This window comes from Zootoca vivipara, chromosome 15 (assembly GCF_965207765.1).
Source record: "Zootoca vivipara chromosome 15, rZooViv2.hap1.1, whole genome shotgun sequence".
Taxonomy (NCBI): domain Eukaryota; kingdom Metazoa; phylum Chordata; class Lepidosauria; order Squamata; family Lacertidae; genus Zootoca; species Zootoca vivipara.
In genome coordinates this window covers 12,598,456-12,625,708 of record NC_142598.1, presented here as the reverse complement: position 1 = coordinate 12,625,708, position 27,253 = coordinate 12,598,456, and the positions used below count along the sequence as shown (strand labels likewise).

Genomic DNA, 27,253 nt, shown 5'->3' with positions numbered 1-27,253 from the left:
TCCCATCATCCCTGACCACTGGTCCTGTTAGCTAGGGATCATGGGAGTTGTAGGCCAAAACATCTGGAGGGCCACAGTGTGGGGATGCCTGGCCTAGGGTATGGTTGTTCATTTGTGGTTGGCTGTAGTGGTTTTTGTTTTGTGTGTGAGGGGGGTGGGTGTTTTGGATCAGTTAGCCATATTGATTTGTATGTTGTTGGTGGATTTTTGTCATTATCTTGTTGGGCTGTGTATATGATAAAGGGGAGCCATACCGGGGTGAAGTCCTCTTTCTTCTATTTGTCCCCGTGTCCGTTTCAGCTTATTGGTTAAATTTTCTAGTACTATTTGGTAGCATTGGGCCATGCTGACTCCTGACAGGTCTTTCCAGTGTCTGGTTATGGTGCTTCTGGTTGCGGAGAGTAAGTGGGTTATTAGTTCTTTCTAGTGTACTTGCGCATTATTGTCTTGGAAAATGCTTAGTAAGGCCAATGAGAACTGTATTCTGAGACCCAGGTCTCCACGGAACAGGCAGCTCTAGCTTTGATGTCCTCAACGTTTCATGGCTACAGCATTCTTATCAGTTGTTTTCCTACTGCTATGCACCAAGGGAGACAGATAACCATCTGCATATGTGAAACTATATTTTCAACAGCCTGGAATATTCTTAATTATCAGTCCAAGGGGATGGAGCTATCTGAATTCACATCTAATGTGTGGAGCTATCTGAATTCACATCTAATGTGCCCCTCACAAAACCAGTATATAAAAACAAAAACAATTTCCCGATCAATTTAGAAACATAGGACAACATACATCACCATACAATATTACCTGTAGCAAATTCAAAGGGTGAAGGCCTGGAGCATTTTTTAAGCCAAAAGGGCCACCTGCTGAGATTAATTAAGAGAACATTGTGATTTTCATCCCTCTCCAGTTACATCTAAACTAGAGGTAGAATTGTATTGCTGATAAAACAAAAGCAGCTGATAAAGCAAAAATATTTCACCCCTTTTGAATGAAACTACAGCTTTTCTGAAAAACTCTCTCATTGACTCAGCCAAAATTTAGAACATGAGAGACAAAAAACTGGTTATTAATTATATTCAACAACACAATATTAAGGCTCAGAAGAATGGTTGAGAGCATCTGCACTGAACCTCTCCTATATTAAAAAGGTAAAGGGACCCCTGACCATTAGGTCCAGTTGTGACCGACTCTGGGGTTGCGGCGCTCATCTCGCATTATTGCAGGAAGCTCCTGCAGCCAATCGGAAGCTACATCGGACGTTCAGCTTCCAAAAATAGTTCGCAAACTGGAACAGCCATTTCTGGGTTTGCGGTGTTCGGGAGCCAAAACGTTTGATAACTAAGCTGTTCAAAAACCAAGGAACGAATGTATTTAGGAGATTCAGTCACATGGCATAAATGAATTTTTCCAAAGCCCTGGAGATGACTAATTCACATGCTATCAATTGTAATCGGAAGTAATTTCTATTTTTTTTTAAATCACCGACTACACGGGTCATTAATGAGCCAATCAACTACTGCATTCAGTTTTTCCATGGCTTTTCCCATTACGGTGAAAGTAGTTCCACACTCCGCCATTCCCATTCAACCAAGATGGAATTTCCTACTGACCTGGCTGTGAGGAGGGTTGCACTGCAGCAGGCAGCACACTTGGCACCAGGCCTCCGGATGGTAAAATGCCACTTAGGTTGAGGCCTGCAGGGGTTATTGCGCTGGTACTACACCCCAGCATGGGGTTTGAGCCGCTCATCAATGTCTGCGCTCCACTGTGCAAAAGGAACGAGCAAGCATGAGACCAGAATGTCGTAAAACAGCACGAAGCACGGTTTTTGCTATTTAACACAGCAAAGACATTCGCATCATTAAGGTTGAGGTTATATAGTTCAATCACCAGCTGATTTAATTATGTCTTATTACTCAGATAGAAAAAAAAATGTACTGAAACTTGCAAGTAAAATGAAATCCTATTTACTTGTTATACTGCATAACCTCTTTAGCCACCCTATTTCATTCTAGTCTTTCTCTTGGTTGTTAATTACTGCTGCTCATACATCTTATCCCCCCCCTATCATCTTTATTGGTTTCTTTTAATTTACATTCATAGAATCACATGATAACATCTCAGTTCTATGGCGTAACATGTATTTCTAAATAATAAAAAAGAAAACAAAAACAAAAATTTCTGCTTATCGACATTTGGTTTGTTTCTCTCTTTACGTCATCTACCCTCAGCCGTGTCTCATCCTGATCTCTGACTTTTGTCATCATGCAGGATAATTCTGTGTATTCAACCAACTTTTTTTGCCACTCGTCTTTAGATGAAATTGCTTGTTCTTTCCACTTTTCACGAGTAATAGTTAACTTTAAGCTCTCACAAGGAATGACGTCTCCAAGCGAAGGAATCTCACAAGGAACGACGTCTCCAAGCGAAGCAAAAACGAAGCTTTTAGCAATTCTTTGCTTTTTGAGCCAACTCCACATAATTACGGTTATCTTTTAATACTTAAGAACGCAGAGCAGAGCAAGCCCTTCCCAAGCCTGGCATCGTGTCACCAGTACAGCATAATTCCGGGGCAAAATGACTGTAACAATCAAGAAGTGTGAAGCGCCGTTAGACAAAAGCAACTTACCACACAGAGCCCACTACATTGATGAAGTTAAGTCCTGCAGAGTTTGCCATGACCTGGTTGGAGGAGGTTCCTGTAGTAACGGACGTTACCATGGTGGAAAGAGGAATGGTCATTACAGGCAATGCCTGGCTCAGAGACATTTGCTGCTGAGCGAACGGGGAGAGCAAAGTGGGCTGAGGGGCGAAGCCTGAATCGTGGGGAGTAGGGGAGGCAGAATGGGTAATCAGAGTTGAGCTCTGAGCATCAGAAGGGTGTGGGGTCGATGAAGGGGTGTTGGTTGGAGTAGGAGTAGATGGCTTAGGAGCTCCAGACCCTGCTCATTGAGAAAAATAAAAAGCACTAGTTTGTTATAAAAGGCCAGTCCTTTTGTAAAATAAGGTTCATGGAATCTTACTTAGCTCTGATAGCTTGCTCCAGTTTAAAATAAAAAATAAAAATCAGCGAAGCGCAAGGGTTAGTAATTGCTGTTAATTACAGGTGCACACAAACAATACCATCAGGCTTAATCCTGCAAATGATTGATTTGCGAGACTGATCAGGTTACACCCCCCCCCCAAATTAAGTCGTTCTAACACAGCCAACACACTTATGAACAGCTGTGCAACTGCTATGAACCGTTTGAGAGAGACCTTTAAACAAAGCATTTTGCTTGCCAAAAATATATGCATTCAACACATGTAATAGAACATCTGTGTCATAAAACAAAGATCTGAACAAAAAACACAGACTATGATCAAACGGGGGGGGGGGCACAGCACAAATAGTTATCGGTAACCAGCTTGATTAATTTAGGCCTAATTTGCAAAGGAAGGAAGTAGCAGTGCTTGTGGCAGAAAACAAACACTTGTGTGTTTTAAAGCATAAATTTGGCATGATGACATCATATCAATGGAATGAAAACAAAAAAACCAAAGCTCTTGAGGTGTTTTCGTTTTATGTTTTTGTTTTTTTTAGCTTTCATGTCCTGCAGAAAGAAAGGAAAGAAATGTGAATGTCCAGAAGCTGTGAGCAAAGCCTTATTTACAGCAACAACTGTGTGCAACAGATTTATACAATTACTACTAGCAACATAAAAAGAAGGGGAGAGGGTTGTGTGAATCAAACTGTTGGAAAATTGATCAAAGCTTCCTTACAGGTTTTCTTTGTGCAAAACAGGAAGGCAGAAAAATGACACCTTTTGAGCCAACCAGACAATTTTATATTATGCCACACTGAAGCGACAGGACATTGTGCAGCAGACTAAAGACCTGAGCAGGCAGCTATGAGCTATTCGTACCGATTCCCTCTTTCTCTCCTTACGAGCTACTGACTATCTATTGAGACATGTAAATATTTCAAAAGTAGGTAAAAATCCACAGTGATGATGCAGTGATTCTGCCCCAAAATTAAAACTTGCCTGCCACTCAACTGAGTAAACACTTAGCAAAATGGTGTTGTCTTGAAATTATTCTTACATTTTCATCGTCAGCAATGATTTGTAAAACGATATAGGAGTGTTTTAAAAAATCAGTTTGTAGTTTATTGTATCACCACCTCGAGACTGATCAGGTTATTTACATACACAGAGATACAACTGCACCGTACTTGACGACATTTAAGAAGTTTTAGCTGCTTTTAAAAAATGCAAATTTAAGGAGGCATTAAACAAGCTACTGTTTATACACTAGCAGAAAGGGCTGCCCTTTGGGAGCTTCTACAGTCACATTAATTACCAGGCTGCGTCAAAGCAAGGGACCAATGCTTCTTGCATAAAACGGAATAGAACGTATACACAAACGGTGCATACATATATTTATACAGAGAAACAAGTACAGTTACAGCAAACGAAGTACAGTACAGTACATACAGCCTGCCTTAAGTGATGCAAACTTTATACACAATCTAGGGTACAATGGACATTTAGAGTCTCCAATCAGCTGGTTAGGAAGTTTATACCACGAGAAGCCTAGGAAGACTTAATGGACAATTTAGGGCGGGACTCACTTTGTGACGAGCTTGCAGGAGACATGGCGGTTGGAGAAAGCATGCTCAGTTGATTCAGGTCCAGAGACTGCTTCCGAGACACGGTGGGAGGCTTGGGAGGAGGCGGAGTTGGGGATTTTAGGTGGCCACCTGACTGCTGTGAACTAAAAATATTACCTGAAAAAGCACGAATAATCCACGTTACGTTCTGTGAACCAATACCAGAAAAGAGTACTTTATTCTCTAAAGTGTGCGCTTTAGGTGTGCAAAATAAGAAGTGCACAGCAACATCTGCCATTGCTACCTGCAGCAAAAGGTAACCGGAATCTACATATTGCAGGGATGTAGACGTCTTCACCCCCTTCCTGTGCCAAAGTTTGAAGCATGAGGGACCCTCTAGGATGACACCTGTCAAAGACCAGGCTGAGGAATACAGCTCTGATGAGGAATGGCCTCCCCCTCCCCCTGCTCCTGCCCAGAAGCAGTGGAGCAGTATAGATTTGGAACAGTGGTTTGTAGAGGGGCATAGTTGTGAAGACAAAAGTTGGGAAGAACTGGGGGGTGAACAGCAAGGTGAAGAAGAGAGAGAGCTAACAGACTCTCTCTGGCTGGAAAGTGTCCAGCCTATCAGTCCAAGGTCATGTAGAGAAGATAAGGTGGCTACACAAAAAACAATGGTGGTTGCGAGATCAGGTTGCAAGGTGTGGAAGTGACTAGGCAGGAAGTGGGTCGAAACCTTAATTGGGAGCACCTTCATTCCAAGAATGGATGCTTTGTTCTTTTCCTGTGATCATTAAAATCTCTTTAAATGGTAAGAGACTAATTTTGCTTTGTTCTGCTTATCCATGGCCAAAGGGAGGGAGGAAGCCGTTTCCCCGAAGCCTGATTCACCTCATTTCCCAGTGGAAGGGGTATCTGCCAGTCTATTCGGAGGGCAGACTCTCCCTAATCAAAACTGCTGCCAGGGAGGGCATGACGGCGGTTTAAGTCAAGGGGACTTTGTTCCTCGAGCAGATTTAGCCAGGTAGGTACCTTAATAAAAGCTGACGAGGTTGGCCATTGCTACAGCAGGTAAAAGGATGAGCAGGGCAAATTTATGAATGTATTTGGACACTGAGAAAAAAACAAAAAACAAAAAAAGCAAAGCACAGCCAGGTTTACTCTGCAGTAATTGAAACAAAGGAGAAACAAAGGGGTAGGAAATCTGAAGCTAATGCAAATATATTTCACATCTGGCAACCAATGTGCCTTTTTGGTTTCAGATACGGTAGTACATGGGTAGGCAAGTCTAAAAAGCCCAGGACACAAACTTTCACAGCTCTCTAGCGGCTATGGTGGCTCACTTACCAGAAGTAATATATTTAGAGTTAACTGTGGAAGAGTATATTCAATTCTGATCAAACTAAGTCTCCTTGAGCAAAATATACACCAGGAGGCTTAGTTTGGTAACAATCGAGTATACACCTCCAGAGTTAACACTAAACATATTGCTTCTGGTAAATGAGCCACCATAGATGCAAGAGAGCCGTGAAAAATTATGTCCTGGGCTTTTTAGACTCGTTTCCCCATGTACTATCTGAAAGCAAAGGATGGGGACCATTGGTTGCCAGATGTGATGTATTTTGCTCTCTTAACCTACTAATTTTTTTTTAAAAAAACCCAACAATTACCTGATGAGCTACTTCCTGAACTTGAAGGTAGTTTGATGGGAGGTGGTCGATGTTTCACACCTTTCCCCAGCACTGAAGACTGAATATAGCCTGACACACTCTCAGGCTGCTAGAAGCAAAGCAAAACAACAACAACCCTTCTTACTAGATGTCAACCTTTTCTTCCAGCTTTCATTCTTTATCGTTCTTCCCTTTCTCAATTTGACAGAACGAACACCCGAGTTCCTAATTTTTGATTCTGGAAAACACCTGTCCCCAATTCACTGGTAAAAGGTAAAGGGACCCCTGACCATTAGGTCCAGTCGTGACCGACTCTGGGGTTGCGCATTATTGGCCGAGGGAGCCGGCATATAGCTTCCAGGTCATGTGGCCAGCATGACAAAGCCGCTTCTGGCGAACCAGAGCAGCGCACGGAAATGCCGTTTACCTTCCCGCTGGAGCGGTACCTATTTATCTACTTGCATTTTGACGTGCTTTCGAGCTGCTAGGTTGGCAGGAGCTGGGACTGAGCAACAGGAGCTCACTCCGTAGCAGGGATTCGAACTGCCGACCTTGTGATCGGCAAGCCCTAGGCTCTGTGGTTTAACCCATAGCGCCACTGGTACCTCTATTTTAAGACTAGTTCACGGCATTCCATCCCACTCTCCCAACATTCTAAAAATGTTTCAGACTGCTCAGGAAACAGTTGGGGCTGATTTGGTTCTATCACACAAATTACTGGGGTTGTAGTTGAAGATGTAATTAAAAGGGGCCAAAAATTTCACCAGTGGACAGATTTAGCCCTGTCCTCATGGCTCTCATTCATGCATATTGCGAAAAGCAGAGCCTTAAGGTGGAAGAAAGTGGATGGGGGAAAAGCCAAGCAGTTAAAAAGTCTTAGGGGAAAGCATTATTGTCCCTGTTTTGTAAACTGAGATGAAATGGAATCCCAGGGAATCACTGCATTTTTTAAGAGTTACAAAGATGTCATTTAATTCATTCATTAAAAACTTACTTCCATTTCCTTCCCAGGAGAGAGCTGGCTTAGATGGACAGATCCACAGGAGTTGTGAAGCATTTTCACTGGGCATTTAGCTTCATTTTGAACTAGCTCCTGGTATTGATTGACTACTCTGTAACGTAACATTAAGCAGAGGTCATTCATGAGATCACATACGGTAAGTACTAGCTGAAGGCATCTCCAGAACCAAAACAACGAAGAGGCTTCTATATTCTTGCATTTTCTCTATTCATTACTTCCAATCAACAAATTATGGAACTGAAGTAAAAGACCACATGTAAGATGCAATAATTAAAGTGATATGAGCAGATTTTACTCCATTGTTAAAAATCCTCCTGTTTGACAAATACAGTCTAATTTGGCATCCTCTTCTACCAACCTCAACATTTATTTTGAGAAGCAGATGGGGTTGGGATAGTACAAAAAGCAGTACAATGAGGAGGTGTGTGCATAACGAACAAAGGCAACCAGGAGATGGATGAGCATGGTAACATGTAGAGGATGAAACTCTTCCATGAACACTGAAGGTTTCTTTTTTTAAAAAAACAACAACAACAACAACAAAATCACAGAATCATAGAGCTGGAAGGGATCATGCGGGTCATCTAGTCCAACCCCCTGCAATGCAGAAACCTTTTGCCCAATATGGGACTCAAACCCACCACCCTGAGGTTAAGAGTCTCACGCTCTACCGACTGAGCTATCAGAGATCCCTTCTGTTTCCAAACACCGTGCTGAAACCATTAAGGGCTAGGGAAAATAAGAGAGTTTGGATTATGTGCATGTTGTTTTTCCAAATTCTGTAAAAAATAAAAATAAAAATCCTCATTCTGTCATGCAGAAAATGACCAGCACTAACCACAGAGGCTAGTCTATTGATAACTATTGATCTAAAACCAGGATGAGAAAATGGTGGCCCTCCAGATGTTGCTCGACTACAACTCCCATCATCCCTGACCACTGCCCATGCTGAGGCTGACAGGAGTTGGAGCCCTGCAACATTTGAAGGGCTGCCCTCATGGCACTGAGTTCATTCCTGAAGAAGAGGACAAAGAAAACTGAGGGTCGCCATAGAGGTGGCGGTTAGCTGCCGGCATCTTCCACACAGCTGATCTGGGCAGGGGGCGTCGCAATAGGGGTCGGGGCACCCCGGGCTCCGCTCTGCGGGGGGCAGCGTAGCGCCCCCTCGCTACTGTGGCGGTTGCGTGACCACCAGCGCGGAAGCCCCGATGTTTCTGGCCTCGCCCCTCGCTTCTTCCTGGTGGGGCGGAGGCAAGGGGCGGGCCAGAGAGCAGCGGCAAGCCGATCCATGGCGCGCTTTGTCTTCTTCCTACTCAGGCGGAGGCGGAGCGGCAAGGGGCGTCAGCGGAGACACCCCTCGCCGCTCCGCCTGAGTAGGAAGAAGCACACGAAGCATACGTCGCGCTATGGATCGGCTTGCTATCGGATCCGGGCGCTGGAGCACCGCCACCGGCAACCCGCTCCGTAGTGCGACGTGTGCTTCTTCAGGTGGAGCAGCGAGAGACGCCCCTCGCCGATCCAGGCGCTGGAGCACCGCCCCCCCGGCAACCCGCTCCGTAGCGCGACGTGATGCATGCGCGCGATAGATGCCCCGCCCCCTGGCAGGGTGCCTTCTGGTTTGCCGCCCCGGGCAGCCAGAAGGCTAGCGACGCCGCTGGATCTGGGAGCAGAAGAATAGCCACTCAAAGCACACTGCTAATGGGTGGAGACTGTTCAGGAATAAAAGCTTGCTAGTGAGCAAGGGTATACATGCAAGTATGAAGGGAGGATGGAACAGAAAATAAACACAGCTCGGAAAGCTGCCTAATAGATTCTGCAGGAGAACTTAGTTCTTAGCAAAACAAGAAATATTTAGAGAGAGACAATAAATGACTAATGACGTTAGCATGGTATAATTAAAGAAACAGCAGTCAGGTTCCATTACAGGAGTGCGATTAGATGACAAATTGCCTTGCCTTATTAGAGGGATGAAATTTCGCCCTCCCCAGAATTGTAGCAACAAAAGGGTTTCAGTAATATGTAAGAAACATTTCAACTACAGAACACAAAGAAGAGTGAAAGATGCTTTGACGACTTTCACCTAGTACCACCAGGAGTACTTTTTTAAAAGAAGAAGAAGAAGAAAAAAAGTACATATACTGTTAGTGTAAAAGTGTGAATAATGCCCATGGAAGTGTGAGCTGAAGCTGACTTTTCTACCTCTTCCTCCCCTTGACTGGCCAATAAAAAGCTTATTTCTTTCCTAAGGGTCTCCTTCTGATATTTAGGGATTCCCCCTTCCCCCAGACCAAGCATGCTTCATTCACCAAGACTTCCTACCCTTGCAAGCGGCTATTCAGTGAGCAGACAAGCAAGAGAGGGCTCTAAAGTCAGCTTCTGCCAGTCCCTTTCCATGGGATCTCCTTCCATGGATCCAGCCCAAAGTGCTCCAACAGCAAAGTTGGGAAATAAACTCGGAAAATGCAGGTTGGATGGACCAATGTTAATTCTAGCGCTAAGAAGCATGAATGGAGAATCACAAAAATACTGATGAAGCCCTTACCTTTCTGCCTCTGTCTTTGAGCCAATAAGAAAACTGTAGGGGATACAATACAGGAATTAAAGATTAGTTCCCACTCAGCCCTGAAGTTCGCACAGCGACCTTGGAGAAGTCACCATCTTTCAGCCTAACTTTTTTCATGGTGGGTGGAGAGAGAGACAGAGAAGCATGTACACCGCCTTGAGCTCCTTGGAGAACAGACGCAATATAAATGGAATAAATAAAATGACCATTAGTCATTGCTGCAAATGGAAGCTTCTTTATATTCGGAAGCCGTGTATTTCAAAGTATCAGATACTGGGAATGAGCCACAGGGGAAGGTCTGTTGCCTTGAGGCTCTGCTTGATTGTACCAGAGATTTTTGTATGAACACTTTTGGAAAAGAATACTGGGCTGCAAGGTCTAACTCGGTATGGTTCTTATGCTGAAGGAGCTGGCTAGCTGTCTTCCCTCACTAACCCTCATTTCTTCAATGACTCAAACAGTAACAGGTAAAAATTATTTTTCTAAAAAAACAAAGAAAAATAAAGAGATGCCATTTTCTATAAACCCACAAAAAATGTGTCCAAAATTAAGATGAAGGCCACTTACTGTGATGGAATTGTTGAGCTCTCGTCGTCTTCGTCATTTTGAATCATTTGTATTTTACCGTAGTATAATGGATTTCCCAACGACTGAAAAATGGTCAGTTTTGTTTTCTGAAGATGACTGCCCACTTCACATTCGAAGACATAATCATCTTTTATTTCCTGTCAAAGAGAGAAATGTTGACATTTCAAAAGATTCCTCCAATTCACAGATTAAAAGGAGACAAACCGCAGGAGAGCCCTTGAGAAAAGAGGCAGGCTGTGCATTTTTAAATTTTGCTTCCAAGTAAATTCTAGAGGAAGAATAATAGAATCACAGAATCGTAGAGTTGGGAGGGACACCCAAGGGTCATCTGGTCCAACCCCCGGTGATGCAGGAATCTCAACAAGCGGTTCCCCATCCAATGTGAAACTATATTTGTCCCTGCTTAGCTTTGCAAATGTGCTAGCAGTTTTATTGCTGCACCAGAGTTCCAAATGGGCCACTATTGGAGCAGTTTCAGGGAACAGGGGAAGGCAGCTGCAAAGTCGCCACACAGCTAAGTGAAGCTACAAATGTCAGTGCCTTTTGTAAAAGTCTACCCTACTCCTTCTGTCCCAATAGTAAACACCCCTGAGTTAAATTGTGTTGGTTTTTTTAACTGAGAAGGGATGGTGGTAGAAATTAAACAACACAGGGCAACTGACCACATAATTGATGAGAAGTACATGGGATGCGGGTGGTGCTGTGGGTTAAACCAGAGCCTAGGGCTTGCCGATCAGAAGGTCAGCGGTTCGAATCCCCGCAACGGGGTGCGCTCCCATTGCTTGGTCTCTGCTCCTGCCAACCTAGCAGCTCGAAAGCACGTCAAAGTGCAAGTAGATAAATAGGAACCGCTACAGCGGGAAGGTAAACGGCGTTTCCATGTGCTGCTCTGGTTTGCCAGAAACGGCTTAGTCATGCTGGCCACATGACCTGGAAGCTGTACGCCGGCTCCCTCGGCCAATAAAGCAAGATGAGCGCCGCAACCCCAGCGTCAGTCATGACTGGACCTAACGGTCAGGGATCCCTTTACCTTTACCTGGAGTACACAAAGTGGTTTGAATTTGCTAAAAAAAAATCACATTTTAAACTGCTACCAATCCCACCGACTTGGGAGGTTTAACTGATCAAACACCCTAGTTCTGAGGCAGTTGCTTCTGAGGCTCAACATGAGACATGACTCATTAATGGAGAAGACTACAGATCTATGTTAGTTTTACTTGCACAATCAACAGCAGCAACAGCAGAGTTACCTCTCAATGCCATGCAGCTGCACTCCTGAAAAAATCACAAGACCCACTTCCCCGTATTTCGTAATAACAATTTGAAATGATTCCTAGAGCCTTCACTTACTCACCTAAACACATTCAAGTACTGATTGTTCTTTCAAGTTGCTATCTTTCGGAACAAGAAGTCTCTTAATTATCGAAAAGGTTAGCAAGCAATCTACTGTTACTCACATGAGCGGGCCAGACACTGGGTTGTGAGTCATCAGGTTTGATAGATTTTTCCACTTTGGCATATTTTTCCACCTTCAGAAACAGTGAAGAGATCGGTAAATTACAATGAGAGCAGATTAAAGATGTGGATGAGGAGTGTGAATGTCCTTATAACTGGGAAAAGAATTATAATCATACTGATGGGTTCAGAGAGTTAAGGCAAGACAATCCTAATGAGGGTTTATTGAGTTGTGATGATCCTTATAAGTGGGAGAAAAAGAATTCCCAAAACAGGCATGATTATAAACCTCACATGTTTTCAGTCCAGTTTGTATCTTGATAGATCCCATCCTCTTCAGATATAGTACATCCTTTAAATAATGGCTCTTACATGTTCACTTATTTCAGGCATGGGCAACCTTGACTCTCCAGATGTTTTGGAACTACAACTCCCATGATCCCTAGCTAACAGGGCCAGTGGTCAGGGATCATGGGAGTTGTAGTTCCAAAACATCTGGAGAGCCAAGGTTGCCTATGCCTGACTTATTTTAACAGGCCTTCCAAAAACAGTGTAATTAATCTGATTTCGAATCTAGACGTTTTCATTTTTAAATGTTCTTCTTCTTAGGCTAGCCAATTTATTCTTATTGACTGGGATCTGTCTTCTTTTCAGAAGAGAATGACAAAGAGTGACGTCCAACCAAGTGCTATGCTAAACAGAGGTGGTGCTGAACTTGTTCTGCTAGTATAAGCAGAACTTCTTGAACAAGATGCTTCAAAAGCGGAGAGATTACACTGGCATGTACAGATCTGTATGTACAAGCTCCTGGGCCAGAGCTCCACCAGTAGACTGACGGCTTTGGATACAATCCTAGGAATGGCAATTATTACTCATCTTGGTGTGTTTCAGAAGCCTCTGCACTTACATCCACTTCAGATGGCGCCGTCAAATAGCAAGGATTCTGTTTCCACATATCCACACACTGGAAAAAAGGAAACCAAATATATAAATGAACAATGGTTATCGGAGTAAGAAAGATTATCTAATATGCTGTCTTTTAAAAACATGCATACATTTCCAGCTTTGGAAATTTTGAGGTCGTACTGCTGGGCTCCCTTCTTTTCCTTTCTTTTCTGCAAATAATCAAACAACCTGAGCTGCGGTGGTGTTGTACAGTGAGACACCTCCTGCTGCCGATTCAGAGATGACCTGGAGTATCTCTTGAAGCACCTGTAAAATATTAAAAATATTAATGGAAAGAATACAGGCAGTTTGGATAATTTTCATACACGCTTGCTAGAGTGGCCAGGCATCCTCTTTCATAGCAGATAATCCAGAATGCAATTTACTGTGTGTCTGATACCAGATATACAGGGAAGGGGATATCAGTTCAAGAGACAATATGGCCAGTGAGTTGTCAATATTTCTCTTTTCCCTAGTTAATCCAATGTCAACCCACTGGCTGGACTGCATTGCCAGCCTGCTGAGCTGAACCTCGAAATGCTTCTGAGAAATTATAGTATGTGATGGAAGACTACCATTTCTTTCAATGGGCATTGTATGGGGAAAGATTTAGGGCCCATATAAGCCCTAAAACAGTAGTCACTATTTTTGTTTGTAACTTCTCTGGAAATGGAAATGGGAAGTCATTTCTCAGGGGCAATTTTCCAGCGGCAAAACGAGGTTTCAATTTCTGTCATGGCAACAGGCCACCGGCTGAGCTTGGGCTGAATTATTATTATTTACTAATCATCATCCACACAGATGTCTCTAGGCGAAGTACAACAGATAATGAATAAAGGAAGGAAGAAAGACCATGTCTACACTCTCTGGTCACATCCCCTCACAGCCAAGGGGTTGAATTTATTTTAGTGGGGGGTAATAATGATTGGTGAGTGAGGGTAATTAAAGAGAAATTCATACTGGAGCAGGATCTGAATCGGAAATGAGTTGGGAGGTAAATTAACCAAAATAATTTATTTTGGCGATCTGGGGAGAAGTACAAATTAACCAATTAATGTATTTGAGGCAATTTGTATGGGAAATTAATTTATTCAACTTCTCAGGAGCCTAATTCTAATACAGTGGTACCCTGGTTCCTGAACAGCTTAGTTGACGAACAAATTGGCTCCTGAACGCCGCAAACCCGGAAATGTTCCAGTTTGCGAATGTTTTTCAGAAGCCCAACATCCATTTCGTTTGTTGGCATTGTTTCCGGGGCCAATCAGAAGTTGTGCCTCGGTTTGCAAACGTTTTGGAAGTTGAACAGACTTCCAGAACGGATTGTGTTCGAGAACCAAGGTACCACGGTAATTGTTTCTATAAATGTATAATGTATGCAAATCTGGGGTTGTAGCCAACAAAATCGTCCTGATAGCACAAGGATGTCTGCCTGCACAACGGGACTTCCTCTTCCTCATCTAACCCAATGCACCACCCTAGCACCAATTAGGAGTGCAGGGAAGAAAAGTCTTTTTCTGCAGGTGGAAGTCCTTGTGGTAACAGGAGGGCAACCCTCTATGCAACTTTGGGCCCTCTCTTTTGGTGGTGAACAGCTTCTTCTTCTTCTGTACGACAAACAAGTAGTCCCACTAATGCTGGGGTCAGCTAACATTTTCAGCAGGGGGCCGGTCCACTGTCCCTCAGACCTCGTGGGGGGCCGGACTATATTTTGCAAAAAATAATAACAATGAACGAATTCCTATGCCCCACAAATATCCCAGAGATGCATTTGAAATAAAAGCACACATTCTACTCATGTAAAAACACGCTGATTCCTGGACTGTCCGCGGGCCAGATTTAGAATGCGATTGGGCCGCATCCTGCCCCCGGGCCTTAGGTTGCCTACCCATGCTCTAAAGCAGGCACCCCCAAACTTCAGCCCTCCAGATGTTTTGGACTACAATTCCCATCTTCCCTGACCACCGGTCCTGTTAGCTAGGGATCATGGGAGTTGTAGGCCAAAACATCTGGAGGGCCGCAGTTTGGGGATGCCTGCTCTAAAGCTTGCATTCACTCAAAGAGCTATCCGATGATGCAATTCTAGGGCCTGCTGAGTGATTCATATTTAAATGATCATAGTTCATCACAAATATGTTCTGCTCCAAACAAAATGTTAAGGGTGTTTTTTCTGGGTAAAATTTCTACAGATGTTCCAGGTCATTGTAGAGATTTTTAAGGTCAACTAAAATGTTCTCCAAAACTTATCAACAAAAAACTTTCCCCCATTAAAGCAGCCAGATTTTTTTATAAATCTTTTTTTAAAAAAATTATTCAGTTTTTGTGATACAATAAGAATAAAGATAGAAAAAAATGGAAAAATAAAAACAATACATTAAGGAATTAAACAATTATCAAACATTAATAACATAAAATAATCATCAAAACAGAACATAAGAACATAAAGGATGGCCCCCCCTTACCCACCCACCACCTTGTGATAACTTCCAGCCTTTTCTCTATTCCAGTTTCTGTTTCCAAATTCTTTTGTATACCTTTTTCTCATTCTCTTCCATTACTATTTACAATTTCTTGAGCCCTTCACCCATCTGCTAAGAGATCAACATTTTCTACAATTTTTGCTTTGTATTCGTTAAATTTTTTCCCAATCCTTATCAATTTTCTGTTGTGATATCCCTTTAGCTTCTCCTAATTTCCTCGCCATGTTCTGATATCTTATCATTTTAGTTTGCCAATCCTCTACCTTTAAAATTAAATCATTTTTCCAATTTTTTGTGACAAGAAGTCTGGCGGATGCGATTGCATACATTACTAGACACCTGTCTTTTCCCTTCATTTCCTCACTTAACATTCCCAGCAAGAACATTTCTGGAACTTTTATAAACGAGCATTTCAGAATTTTTCCATCTATATATTATGACTTTCCAATACCTTTTCATTGGACGAGTATTCATTTTCTGCTTGTTATAGAGAAGTCTGTTTGCTGTGCAAGTTACTGCAATCGAAGGATCTAGACACAGAGGTTCTGCTGTAGCCAGTACCAGTTGACTTTCTAGCAGGAGTTTGTCTTCCTATAATACAGAGAGTGTTCTAAAACCGCAGTAAAGACTGCAATCCTATACACATTTACTTGGGAGTAAGTCCCATTTAACTCAATAGGACTTATTGGTAACTTCAGTGCCAGCTTTTGAATGCTTGCTGAAAACCCTGCAACTTAAGTCCGTCTTTCCACAATGGTTAACTGATGTCTGTTTTTAACCTTTTTATATGGTTTTTTTAACAGTACAGTTTTATGTTTTGTTGCAGTAAACCATTTCAACAGATAAATATTTTTATAAATAAATAAGCATGCATAGGACGGGCTGCACGTTGCAAATATTTTAAACAGTATTTGTAAATATTTGAACAGTATTTTTGGCATTAACATACATGATAGTTGAGTGTCTGCACAGTGTGAAATAGGTAGCTGTTCTCGACTTGTAATCTAACTGATTATTATACTTTCATATCACAGGGACTTAAGATTGTGTTTGAGAGAGGGGACCAGCAAACACAGTTGCCCAAAATCTGACATCTCTCTTCAGAACTACTATGGTTCTTGCCAAAGTTTCAATAATCTAAACCGAAATTTCTATTAACAGAATCTCCGGAAGATTCCCAATTTGAAATTGCACATGTGAGCATAACTCAAGAACCAGAGCATGCACACAAGCCCCTTTCTGCCATCCACCATAACAATGGAACCTTAGGGCGGAGCGTGGGCAATTAGAATTACAGATGGGGTCAGGTGGAATTCTATTTGGGCAACAATGCTTTTCAGCCTCCTCTTTCTTGCTGCAGCCGCTTGTGGGCAACCCCCAAAGCTGCCCGGAGGGTCAGCTCCCCCCCCCCCGAATGGCATGGGAGGTGTTAAGAGGATCCTGAACTTGAAAGGGGAAGGAAAATGGAGTACCCCCCAGAATACAAACAGATCTTGCAGAAAAAATGTTCTGGATTCTGCCTAATATTGATATTAATAAATATAATCATGCAAAATAGGTCTACTCCTTCGACTCACTATGACATATTCTCACTGAAGTGGCAAACTGCAGGGTTGGGGTCTTGCGCAAATTTTTCTTCATACAAAACATGTCCAGCACAAATAATATTAGATGCCAGGGAAGACTCTAAACTAACCTTTTCTCCAACATGCTTGCTTTCCATTCTTATCTGGAGGGGTTTTAAATATCTATCTATCTATCTATCTATCTATCTATCTATCTATCTATCTATCTATCTATCTATCTATCCACAGTCATACCTCGACATCCGAACGACTCGACTTCTGAAGGTTTCAACTTCCGAAGTCGACAACCCCGGAAGTCTTTTCGCCCTGCGCACATGCGCAGAATGGGCACTTCAACAACTGAAGACTTCGACTTACAGAGACGGCCGCGGAACGGATCATCTTCGTAAGTCGAGGTACCACTCTATCTATCTATCTATCTATCTATCTATCTATCTATCTATCTATCTATCTATCTATCTATCGCACTGAATTAAATCACTTGAGACCTATAGCAGAGCCCAGACATAACCTTGTCACTTCACTGAGACCTAGGCCTATTCATCTCCTAGTAGACCTTTATGCCACTGAACAAGATGGCCTTTCCTGGGGTTGGAAGACCATATTGCACCAGAAATTGTCATCACAATATACCATAATACGAGGAAACTCCCACACTAGTGAAGTCAACTCCTTTAGCTGCTACGTTTGTTACCTGCGTCCATTTGTGGTTGTCGCTTGTAATGGAATGCACATCACAAACCAAGGTCTAGAAAAATGAGGCAAACCTTTTATTACTTGTGAAGTACAGGATTTCTAAATACGATGCATCAGGATTGTTTTTTTCAAAAAAAATTAGAGTAACACCAAAGCTGAAAAACACGAGTTTACCTGCATTGTTGGGCGCAGAAGTATGTACTTGCTTTGGTATGTTGGAGATTTCAGATTACCAGATTGTCTATAGTCACGTATTTCTGTTATGACGCAGCCACAATGGAAAATATTTATCTGTTTAAAAGCAAACAAAAATGTACGTATCAGCACTTCCATATACCCGGAACTAAGCAGATCTCTGTTTAGATCTCTGGGATTACTTCCTCTTTTTTTTTTTAAAAAAAAAAACCCTCCATGTATTATTCTTATTCTTAATATTATATAACTTAACAGGGACAATAACCAAATTATGTAAAAACTGGTGCTTGTTCCTAAGGGTTAGAAATATTTTTCAAGCTTGGTTCATAAATTTTGAAATTTACAATTTCATACTAGTGCTCAATTTAGACATTATGCCAAACTGTGGTTTGTTGTCACCATAGTTTTAGAACCCAAATGGTAGTTTGGTCTCCAGACAGGATAGCGAATTTGGTCAGTGATCCCTCGAAGCCGAGTAAGATTGTCTTCCATAAACAGTTTTAACAATGAGTCCGTAAGTGACTGTGGAGGCTAATTCTGGATCCACACGTCCTTCCACAGTGGGGACATTCATTTCCAGGTGGGAGTTGATCACAGTGTGGATTTGCCAAGCGTGCCTTCCTCTTAGCACGTTTCTCCCTGAGTTCTGAGTTCGAGTGTTTTCAAAGCCCATGACACCTTTGGTAAAGGCTGTTCTCCAATTGGAGAGCGCTTGCAGGCAAGTGTTCCCCAGTTGCTGGTGTTTATACATTTTTTAAAAAATTGCCTTGAGAAAGTCTTTAAACCTCTTTTGTTGACCACCAGCATTACGCTTTCCATTTTAAAGTTTGGAATAGAGTACAGTGGTACCTCTGTTTAAGAACTTAATTCGTTCTGGAGGTCCCTTCTTAACCTGAAACTGTTCTTAACCTGAAGCACCACTTTAGCTAATGGGGCCTCCCGCTGCCGCCGGAGCACAATTTCTGTTCTCATCCTGAAGCAAAGTTCTTAACCCACGGTACTATTTCTGGGTTAGCGGAGTCTGTAACCTGAAGCGTTTGTAACCCAAGGTAACACTGTAGTTGCTTTGGAAGACAGTAATCAGGCATCCGCACATGACCAGCCCAACAAAGTTGATGTTGAAGAATCATTGCTTCAGCACTGAATTTGGTCAGTTAGTTGAACTCATACCAAATATAGCAGGAATGGTGAACCCTTGGTCCTACAAAGGCTGCTGAATCACAGCTCCTAGCAGCCTCAGCAAGCATGGCAAGAAAAGTTCTAGTTCAGCCACATTGGGGTGATGTTGTTTTTTTGGTACCCCCCCCCTATAGTTACTACTGTATACAGTGGTGCCTCGCTAGACGAAATTAATTCGTTCCACGGGTCTTTTCTTATAGTGAAAAATTCGTCTAGCGAATCCCATAGGAATGCATTGAATTTTTTTTTAAAAAAATTTTGCCCATAGGAACGCATTAATTGAATTTCAATGCATTCCTATGGGAAACCGCGATTCGCTAGACGAATTTTTCGTAAAACGCATTCGTCTAGCGAGGCAAGCTCCGCTCAAAAAATCCTTTCATTAAGCGGAAATTTTGTTAAGCAGGGCATTCGTTAAGCGAGGCACCACTGTATGGTCACTGCTACTTCCATTACCCCCCCCCCCAACCACTACAAACAAAACCAGAAACACCATTTCAAACCTGTGATTTTTCCAGGAGATCAACTAAAATCGGAGGCAGCTCTTCTGCATCCAAATATTCAAGCAATTCTCCCTCTTCATAAGGAAGCCGAATGGTTTCTGAATCTGTGTTAAAACCAAAGAATGCATTTGACTATGAATACGGGTGTGAACTATTTGCTTTCACAATTATTCCTTTTGGGCAAAAAAGAAGAAAACCGTATTGTAACTTACAAAATTGTGATTCTGATACGTAACAAGCTACCCCACACCGAGGAGAGGCTGGTTAAAAATGTTTTAAATGAATGGATGATCTAGAACAGGGGTGGCCAACCTTCGTTCTATCAAGGCCACACTGTCAATTCTCATTGGGGGAGGGGGCATGTCAAAGTGGGCGCAGCCAAAATGTTTAAAAGTGGACATGGCCAGAAAACGTAAAGGGCACATTTTTAACAGTCTTGGGGGCAGTGGTCACAAAAATACTTTTGACGTCACGACAGGTGTGATCAGTACAATTTAATATATGGATAAAAGGGAGAAGTCAGTGATTTTTAAAAAGGATACGTTTCAGAGAAGCCTTGGAGTACATTGTGGTAGTGGAGGATCGCACGGACCAGCCTGTCTATCTGTGTATCAAAAAATGCTTTTCCCCCAATGACAACTTTGAGGGCATGGTGAGGAAAAAAAAATCTGGGGATAGGGGCACACTGGTTAGCCACCACAATCAAGAGAAAGACAGGCATGGTCTTTCTTCTACTAAGTAAAACAAAATCCAGTAGCTGGAAGAATTCAAACAGGCACACAGAGCACAGAAAACCAGAAGATCCTTTAAACAGGCACAAAAGTGTTTTTAATAAAACCAGCAACTTGAAGCACTGTTTATTTTAAGGCACAATTAGGAGGTTAACAGCTATTTAGTGTTAACTTTACCTGACCCATTCTTCCCTCTCAGCATCAGCGAATAACCTTCGTTTCCTGGATACAGGTTCACTACTAGGCAGGACAATGTCTCTTGCAAAACCAGCTTCTCCAACAAGTTCACATTTCGCCTCAGCTTCTGTTTCAAAATGGGTGACACTCATGAAAACAATGAATCCAGGAGCTAACACTGTTTACTAACAACATGAAATAATGAACATGGAAACGAGCAGCTATTCACTATAATTGCCTTACTAAGTCTACCTTGGTTTCGTAAGTAACATTTCATTCTATGTGCTTAAGAACTAATGGTTGCAGGGAAAGAAACAAAAAGGGAAGGGCTCGATATTTTGGAGCAATCTTGAGAAAAGCCTAGGGACAAATTACAGTGGTACCTCCACTTACAAATAACTCTACTTACGAATTTTTCTACTTACAAATGGAGCTCCGTCCGCCATCTTGGATGCGGTTTAGATAGGATTTTTTCTACTTACAAATTTTTAGATAGGGTTGCTTCGACTTACGAATTTTTTCTCCCAATGCATACCTATGGGATTCGACTTATAATTTTTTTCGACTTACAAATGTGTGTTCGGAACGCATTAAATTCGTAAGTAGAGGTACCACTGTATTCACTCTGCTCTCCTGGTGAAGGTAGAGCCAAGAACAGGAGACTTCTCTCCCAGAAGGACAATTTCACCCATTACTACACTCGGCCTGCCTTCAACCATTCCTATCCACTCCACTTCCCAATAACAAATAATTATGTCTACTGTTTATCTCTTACATGTATATTCTGCCTCTCTTCCACGGAACTCAAGGCAGCACATACAGGTTCTGCAGTGCCCCCCTCCACCTACTTTTATTCAACAAAGTTGGTGCACCTTCATTTATGTGAAGGTTTTAAGAACTGCTTTGAATCTCTCAAAATAATTTAACACCACCACTTTCCTGAGTTCTGGGGAGTTGGAGTGTGTGTGTGTGTGTGTGTGTGTGTGTGTGTGTGTGTGTGGCGCTTTAATTGTGTTTTTATTTTGTTTTTTATGGGATGGCATTCAATTTCGTTGTGCTATGTACAATGACAATAAAGTATCTGTTCTGTTCTGTTCTGTTCTATTCTATTCTAATAAAACCATCCACTAAGAAAACGAGGCTTTAGCTTGCGTTTGCTGCAATGAGTTTTCATAGAATGTTGCCCTGTCCAGAACTACAATCTCTTGATCGCTTCCCAAAAGAGTGCCTCCATTTCTTTCTTGTTAGGCACCCTTGAACTCCTCCTGCTGGAAAATAAGGGCTGTGGGGTTTTAGATCCCTCACAAAGAGGGCTTTCCTCATGACCTTCTAAAGGCGGAATGGGGAACCCCTGGTCCTACAACTCCCAACATCTCTGACCATGCTATGCAGGCTGGGACTGATGGGAGTTCCAACATTTGGAGGGCCGCCGCTTCCAAACTCGATTCTATAAGGAAGGAATCATTTAGCATTGCTCAAGTTCTATCTGCCAACAAATCTGTAGGAAGACCTACACAGCAGGATCTCACCCAGACATTATTATCTGCTCTCCTCTCAGATCAGATCTAGGAAGCAAGCGCTCTTTGCTGTACCACCAAAGCCCTGACGGCCACCATGCACCCTTCAATCGAGCAACCTGCCTCTGGGAAGCACTATGTGGAGAAGCACACCTTGCTTTGGGATTTTACTTTCAGGGAGGTGTTGCTCCTCCCCATCCTCAACACCAAGTCAGAATCTGAGTTGACACTGGGCATTGCGTGAAAATGCCTATTCCTTTAATAGTTTTTTTTTAGAAAGCAGTATATAAATATTCTAAATATTTGTTTGTTTGTTTGTTTCACAAAATGAAAGTGGGGCTTATCAGAGCTCTAGTGCAGACCACCAGCAAGACAGTAATGAAGCGAGTGCTTGGCAAATAAGTCCCACCTACCTTTATTTCAGGCTCTTTGTCACATTCTTCCAGATACAGTTCATATAATTTTTGAAACACGGATTTTCTAAAATTGTGAAGAGGAAACACAATTCAGTAACCATTTTGTCTGTTGAAGTAAACAAGAGGCACTAAATAATTCTTACCTCCCACTGGATAAATATTTTCGTTTGGGAGGCCTCTGGCGTGCACTTTCAATGATATACTGGGGGGGAAAAACCACACAAATAAGCTTAGTGGTACACAGATATGCAAACTGCTTTAGGGGATTTAGGAGTGTGTATGTTTACAGTATGTTTACAGTGCGGGGGGCGCTGTGGGTTAAACCACAGAGCCTAGGGCTTGCCGATCAGGTCGGCAGTTCGAATCCCCGCGACGGGGTGAGCTCCCGTCGCTCGGTCCCTGCTCCTGCCAACCTAGCAGTTTGAAAGCACGTCAAAATGCAAGTAGATAAATAGGTACCGCTACAGTGGGAAGGTAAACGGCGTTTCCATGTGCTGCTCTGGTTCGCCAGAAGCGGCTTTGTCATGCCGGCCACATGACCTGGAAGCTGCACGCCAGCTCCCTCAACTAATAACACGAGATGAGCGCCGCAACCCCAGAGTTGGTCACGACTGGACCTAATGGTCAGGGGTCCCTTTACCTTTATGTTTACATTAAATTAAACAAAAAAGTAAGTGATAAATCTCTCTCCTATTACATTTTCAGCTCATGAAATTTATTTACTGTACAGTGTTTTGAATAACTGGGGAAACTTTGGTACAATGCAGATGATTATTAAATGAAACATAAAATATGTGTGCAATTCATACAATCTACTACTTGCCTCAGCACGATCCAACGCAAGTTCTAAAGCTTGCTGCTGTAAAATGATAAAAAGAGCTTTCTTAGAAAGCGGGTAAAGGTAAAGGTAAAGAAAGCAGGACTTGATGTTAATATACATTCTTGTACTATTGCATCCGATATAAAATAGTACCCAGTGTTAGAAACTCAGATATATCAGCTGGGCGCCAAATGGCTCCTAAAACCAGGGTTAGTCATCAAAGTGGAATGCCTAGTTGCCATTTTGGGGAAAGGTGGCTCCAAAATCATATTTTTCAATACAACTTTTTGGTTCCGGAAATTCATTCTGATTGTGCAGATAAAATAGAACGGACAGAATTCTACAGGATGGGGTATTAGTGTGTGAAAACAGTCACTAATCGATGATCCTTCCAGATGGTGGAGATGCCAGACGCCATTCTGGCACCCAGGCATCTTCACTTGGTCACAAGGGGTCAATATTCAGGTGTAAAATGCACCTGGCCCCTGGCTAATTTCGAACACTGCTAGTATCATATAATATTTATTAATTCTATCTTTTTTACAGCAGATAAAGTGTTTTGACCAATTATTACAAAAACCTTATTTAATAGTGTAGTTACCTAGAAGCAAATCTCATTAAAATTAGACTTCTGAGTAAATATAATTAGGACCTGAGTGCAAGCAATATGTTATCAACAATCATCCAGTCACAGACAATTAAGACAATATCTGAGACAAGTACAAGTTTGCTTACATTGTGGTTTTTGACAGCAGCGGCTACCTCAAAGCAGTTGTATAACTGGCAATGCCTACATTATAGTCTGATGCAGACATATGAGCAGGCTGCTCTCTCCCACCTTGACAGCAAATTCTCCAGTTTTTCCTTTAGCAGTTAAGCATGTCAGAACTGTTGTTAATTATGGTTACAGCTGAACAAGACTCTTATTGAACTATGTTTTGAAACTATGGTTTCAAGACAGAACTAGCGCTAATTTCAAATCAGGGTTAAACAGGAAGCCTGGGTAGCCTAATCCACAATTAACATTGGTGTTAACATTAATGCTTAATCACAATTAAGAATTCACTTCCTGGATTAGAGAACTTTGAAGAAAGTACCATATGTTTTTTTAATTATAGTAAGATACACAACTGCATGTGCTCTATAAAGCTTGTTAGTACAAGATAAAGAAAATAATCTTAAACCATAGTCACAAAAATGCAAATACTGTACAGTGGTGCCTCGCTTAACGAATGCCCTGCTTAACGAAATTTCCACTTAACGAAAGGATTTTTCGAGCGGAGGTTACCTCGCTAGAAAATTGCGTTTTACGAAAAAATTGTCTAGCGAATCGCGGTTTCCCATAGGAATGCATTGAAATTCAATTAATGCGTTCCTATGGGCAAAAAAAAAAAAATCAAAATTTTTTCCATGCGTTCCTATGGGATTCGCTAGACGAATTTTTCGCTATAAGAAAAGACCCGTGGAACGAATTAATTTCGTCTAGCGAGGCACCACTGTATTTGTATTAATAATCTCAGGCAATACTGGAAAAGTTGGTGAAGAAATGGGCTGTTCTTGGCTTTTCATCACTTGTCACTAACTAGTAACAGCACTTAAAAGTAGCTTTCCATCAGATTTGCATCTTGCTTTTTTATTTCATCCATCCAAGACTATACTCTATTAGTATAGTGACTAACAGAGGCAAACAGACATGTCAATAGCACTCACACATATGCTATACAGACAATGGCCATTTTACACTTGTCCAAAATGTGTGCAACCGTGCACATGTGCATTGGCCTGAATCCAAGAGACCCCAAAAGTCACAAAAAGGGGAGGAACAGGGCAGTGTGGTCAAAGCACATGGCAGTCCAGAATGTAACACCCTGCGCAAATGGGTCACTGCCTGTATAATCTACTGAACAACAATCAGCAAATAACCCTTTCACGCCATCTTGCTAGCAAGTGTTCACTAGAAAAGAGAGGAGCCTCAAGAAAGATCTTAAGAAAGGTTGTCGCTGCACATCTGGCTCCTCTGTTCACTATCCACATTTCACTATCATCTTGAAAAATCCCTGAACTGGTTCAGATGTAGCATCCTTGGTCTAAAACACCATGGTTTAATTTGACCAAGGTCTGAACACGCCTTATAGCACAGTGTTTTGATTCCAATTATAAATATTAAAAAGAGAAGATGCAGTTAATTTATTCTCCCCTGTCCCAAGCACGCATTTCATAAACCAGAATCTGACAGTAGAAGAGAGAAAAATCTTACCATCATGACTGAAGCCCAATGACAACATCCAAAAGTGATGTTTTTGGAAATGGGCGCAGAAGAGCACTGTCAGTTTCCTGTGTCCATGTTTAAGGCACTCTAGAATTGGTGAAAGAAGAGGAAAAGCACTTATTGCAAAATAGATAAGGCATTCTATTTAAATTCTATGTACTTGTCAAAAATAGGAAAATAAAATCTAAATGGAGGTTGAACGGGAGTTGACTGGGATAGGAATCTGGGGTTTCCCTGCACATATACACCGGTCATTGAGGTGGCTTACTGATGAAAAAGAAGAGCAGCTAAAGATGTAGGCGCAATTAATAGACTTCTCAAACTTGGGTCTCCAGCAACTGTTGTTGGACTACAACTCCCACCAATCCTTGAGGGGCAGTATTTCAATACGAACAAGAAAATGAGAGAACCCCCTATACATTTTTTTAGAAAGAAAAAAAGCACTGATATTAAGTTTATCTGCATTTCATTTAATTAGATCAGTGTTTCCCAAGCTTGGGTCTCTAGCTGCTTTTGGACCAGGGATGATGGGAGATGTAATCCAACAACAGCTGGAGACGCAAGCTTGTGAAAGAAATATGTACGGTTAGTATGTAACGACGACGGGGGAAATGGCCACCTATAGAGCAGCCGCAGCTTCACAATTCCGTGCAAATAACCCCTCCAGAAAGGGGAGAGGAGGGGAGAGGAGCAGAAAAAAGAAACAGAAGAGGAAGAAGCAGAAGAAGGGGCGGCGGACGCTCCCTGCTGCTTCCACGCACATTATCCCACCCCCATCCTCGATGCAGGGGACACAGGTGTGTGGGGACACATGCTTTGCCGCCCCACCCCACCCCCAGCACGACCCCTCGCTCAGCAACCCCTTTCCTTTACATCCTACCTTCCCACCCCCGAGGCGAACGGGAGACCTACCCGCCTCCGCCTCTGTCCGAGCAGCGCTTCCATCGCCTACTTCCGCCGTAAGTGTTTCCGGGGCGCGCGCGCGAGAGAGACCCGCGCAGGCGCGCTGGGGTGCAGCGGACGCTCGCGGTTGCCACGGAAACGCGGGAAGCGGCCAAGCGCTGCTTGTTGTCGTTGTCGTCATCGTCGCCGCCGGGAGCTCGTTCAGTTCCAAAGGCCCAGGTTCCACAGACAAGTAGCAATCACATGGAGAACCGCTTTCAATAAAAATCTTAATCCCCCCATGTGAAAGAGAAGAGCACATTATCATTATTTACATTGATGCCCATTGATGCCTCCAAGGAGCTCAGGGCGTCCATGGCAACATGGATCTTTCCCTCCACTTTGGATCCTCACAACAACCCTGTGAGGTAAGGCTAGGCTGGGAGTGCGTTGTTGTTTAGTCGTTTAGTCGTGTCCGACTCTTCGTGACCCCATGGACCATAGCACGCCAGGCACTCCTGTCTTCCACTGCCTCCCGCAGTTTGGTCAAACTCATGTTCGTAGCTTCGAGAATCACTGTCCAACCATCTCGTCCTCTGTCGTCCCCTTCTCCTTGTGCCCTCCATCTTTCCCAGCATCAGGGTCTTTTCCAGGGAGTCTTCTCTTCTCATGAGGTGGCCAAAGTATTGGAGCCTCAGCTTCACGATCTGTCCTTCCAGTGAGCACTCAGGGCTGATTTCCTTAAGAATGGATAGGTTTGATCTTCTTGCAGTCCATGGGACTCTCAAGAGTCTCCTCCAGCACCATAATTCAAAAGCATCAATTCTTCGACGATCAGCCTTCTTTATGGTCCAGCTCTCACTTCCATACATCACTACTGGGAAAACCATAGTTTTAACTATACGGACCTTTGTCGTCAAGGTGATGTCTCTGCTTTTTAAGATGCTGTCTGGGTTTGTCATT

General features: G+C 42.6%; 1 protein-coding gene across 18 annotated transcripts in view; it reads right to left on the bottom strand.

The window, feature by feature from the left end:
* SUPT20H (SPT20 homolog, SAGA complex component) overlaps window positions 1-26,369 on the bottom strand; it is a 31,664-nt gene extending 5,295 nt beyond the window's left edge. For 2 of the 18 annotated variants that reach the window (XM_060268924.2, XM_060268925.2), the window contains exons 1-21: window positions 26,321-26,369; window positions 25,397-25,495; window positions 23,143-23,178; window positions 22,463-22,521; window positions 22,317-22,383; window positions 20,387-20,513; window positions 19,479-19,582; window positions 17,776-17,892; window positions 17,600-17,653; window positions 15,771-15,910; window positions 12,953-13,109; window positions 12,805-12,861; window positions 11,900-11,971; window positions 10,422-10,579; window positions 9,834-9,866; window positions 7,265-7,382; window positions 6,271-6,379; window positions 4,622-4,777; window positions 2,639-2,951; window positions 1,620-1,774; window positions 814-872 (exon numbers count right to left, since the gene is read on the bottom strand). In XM_060268924.2, the coding sequence (XP_060124907.1) occupies window positions 814-872; window positions 1,620-1,774; window positions 2,639-2,951; window positions 4,622-4,777; window positions 6,271-6,379; window positions 7,265-7,382; window positions 9,834-9,866; window positions 10,422-10,579; window positions 11,900-11,971; window positions 12,805-12,861; window positions 12,953-13,109; window positions 15,771-15,910; window positions 17,600-17,653; window positions 17,776-17,892; window positions 19,479-19,582; window positions 20,387-20,513; window positions 22,317-22,383; window positions 22,463-22,521; window positions 23,143-23,178; window positions 25,397-25,402 (2,097 nt within the window). In that variant the 5' untranslated portion in view covers window positions 25,403-25,495; window positions 26,321-26,369. The remainder of the gene's footprint in view (window positions 1-813; window positions 873-1,619; window positions 1,775-2,638; window positions 2,952-4,621; window positions 4,778-6,270; window positions 6,380-7,264; window positions 7,383-9,833; window positions 9,867-10,421; window positions 10,580-11,899; window positions 11,972-12,804; window positions 12,862-12,952; window positions 13,110-15,770; window positions 15,911-17,599; window positions 17,654-17,775; window positions 17,893-19,478; window positions 19,583-20,386; window positions 20,514-22,316; window positions 22,384-22,462; window positions 22,522-23,142; window positions 23,179-25,396; window positions 25,496-26,320) is intronic. The other 16 variants (XM_060268926.2, XM_060268929.2, XM_060268931.2 and 13 more) reach the window with 12 other exon arrangements.
* Window positions 26,370-27,253: the final 884 nt, after the last annotated feature.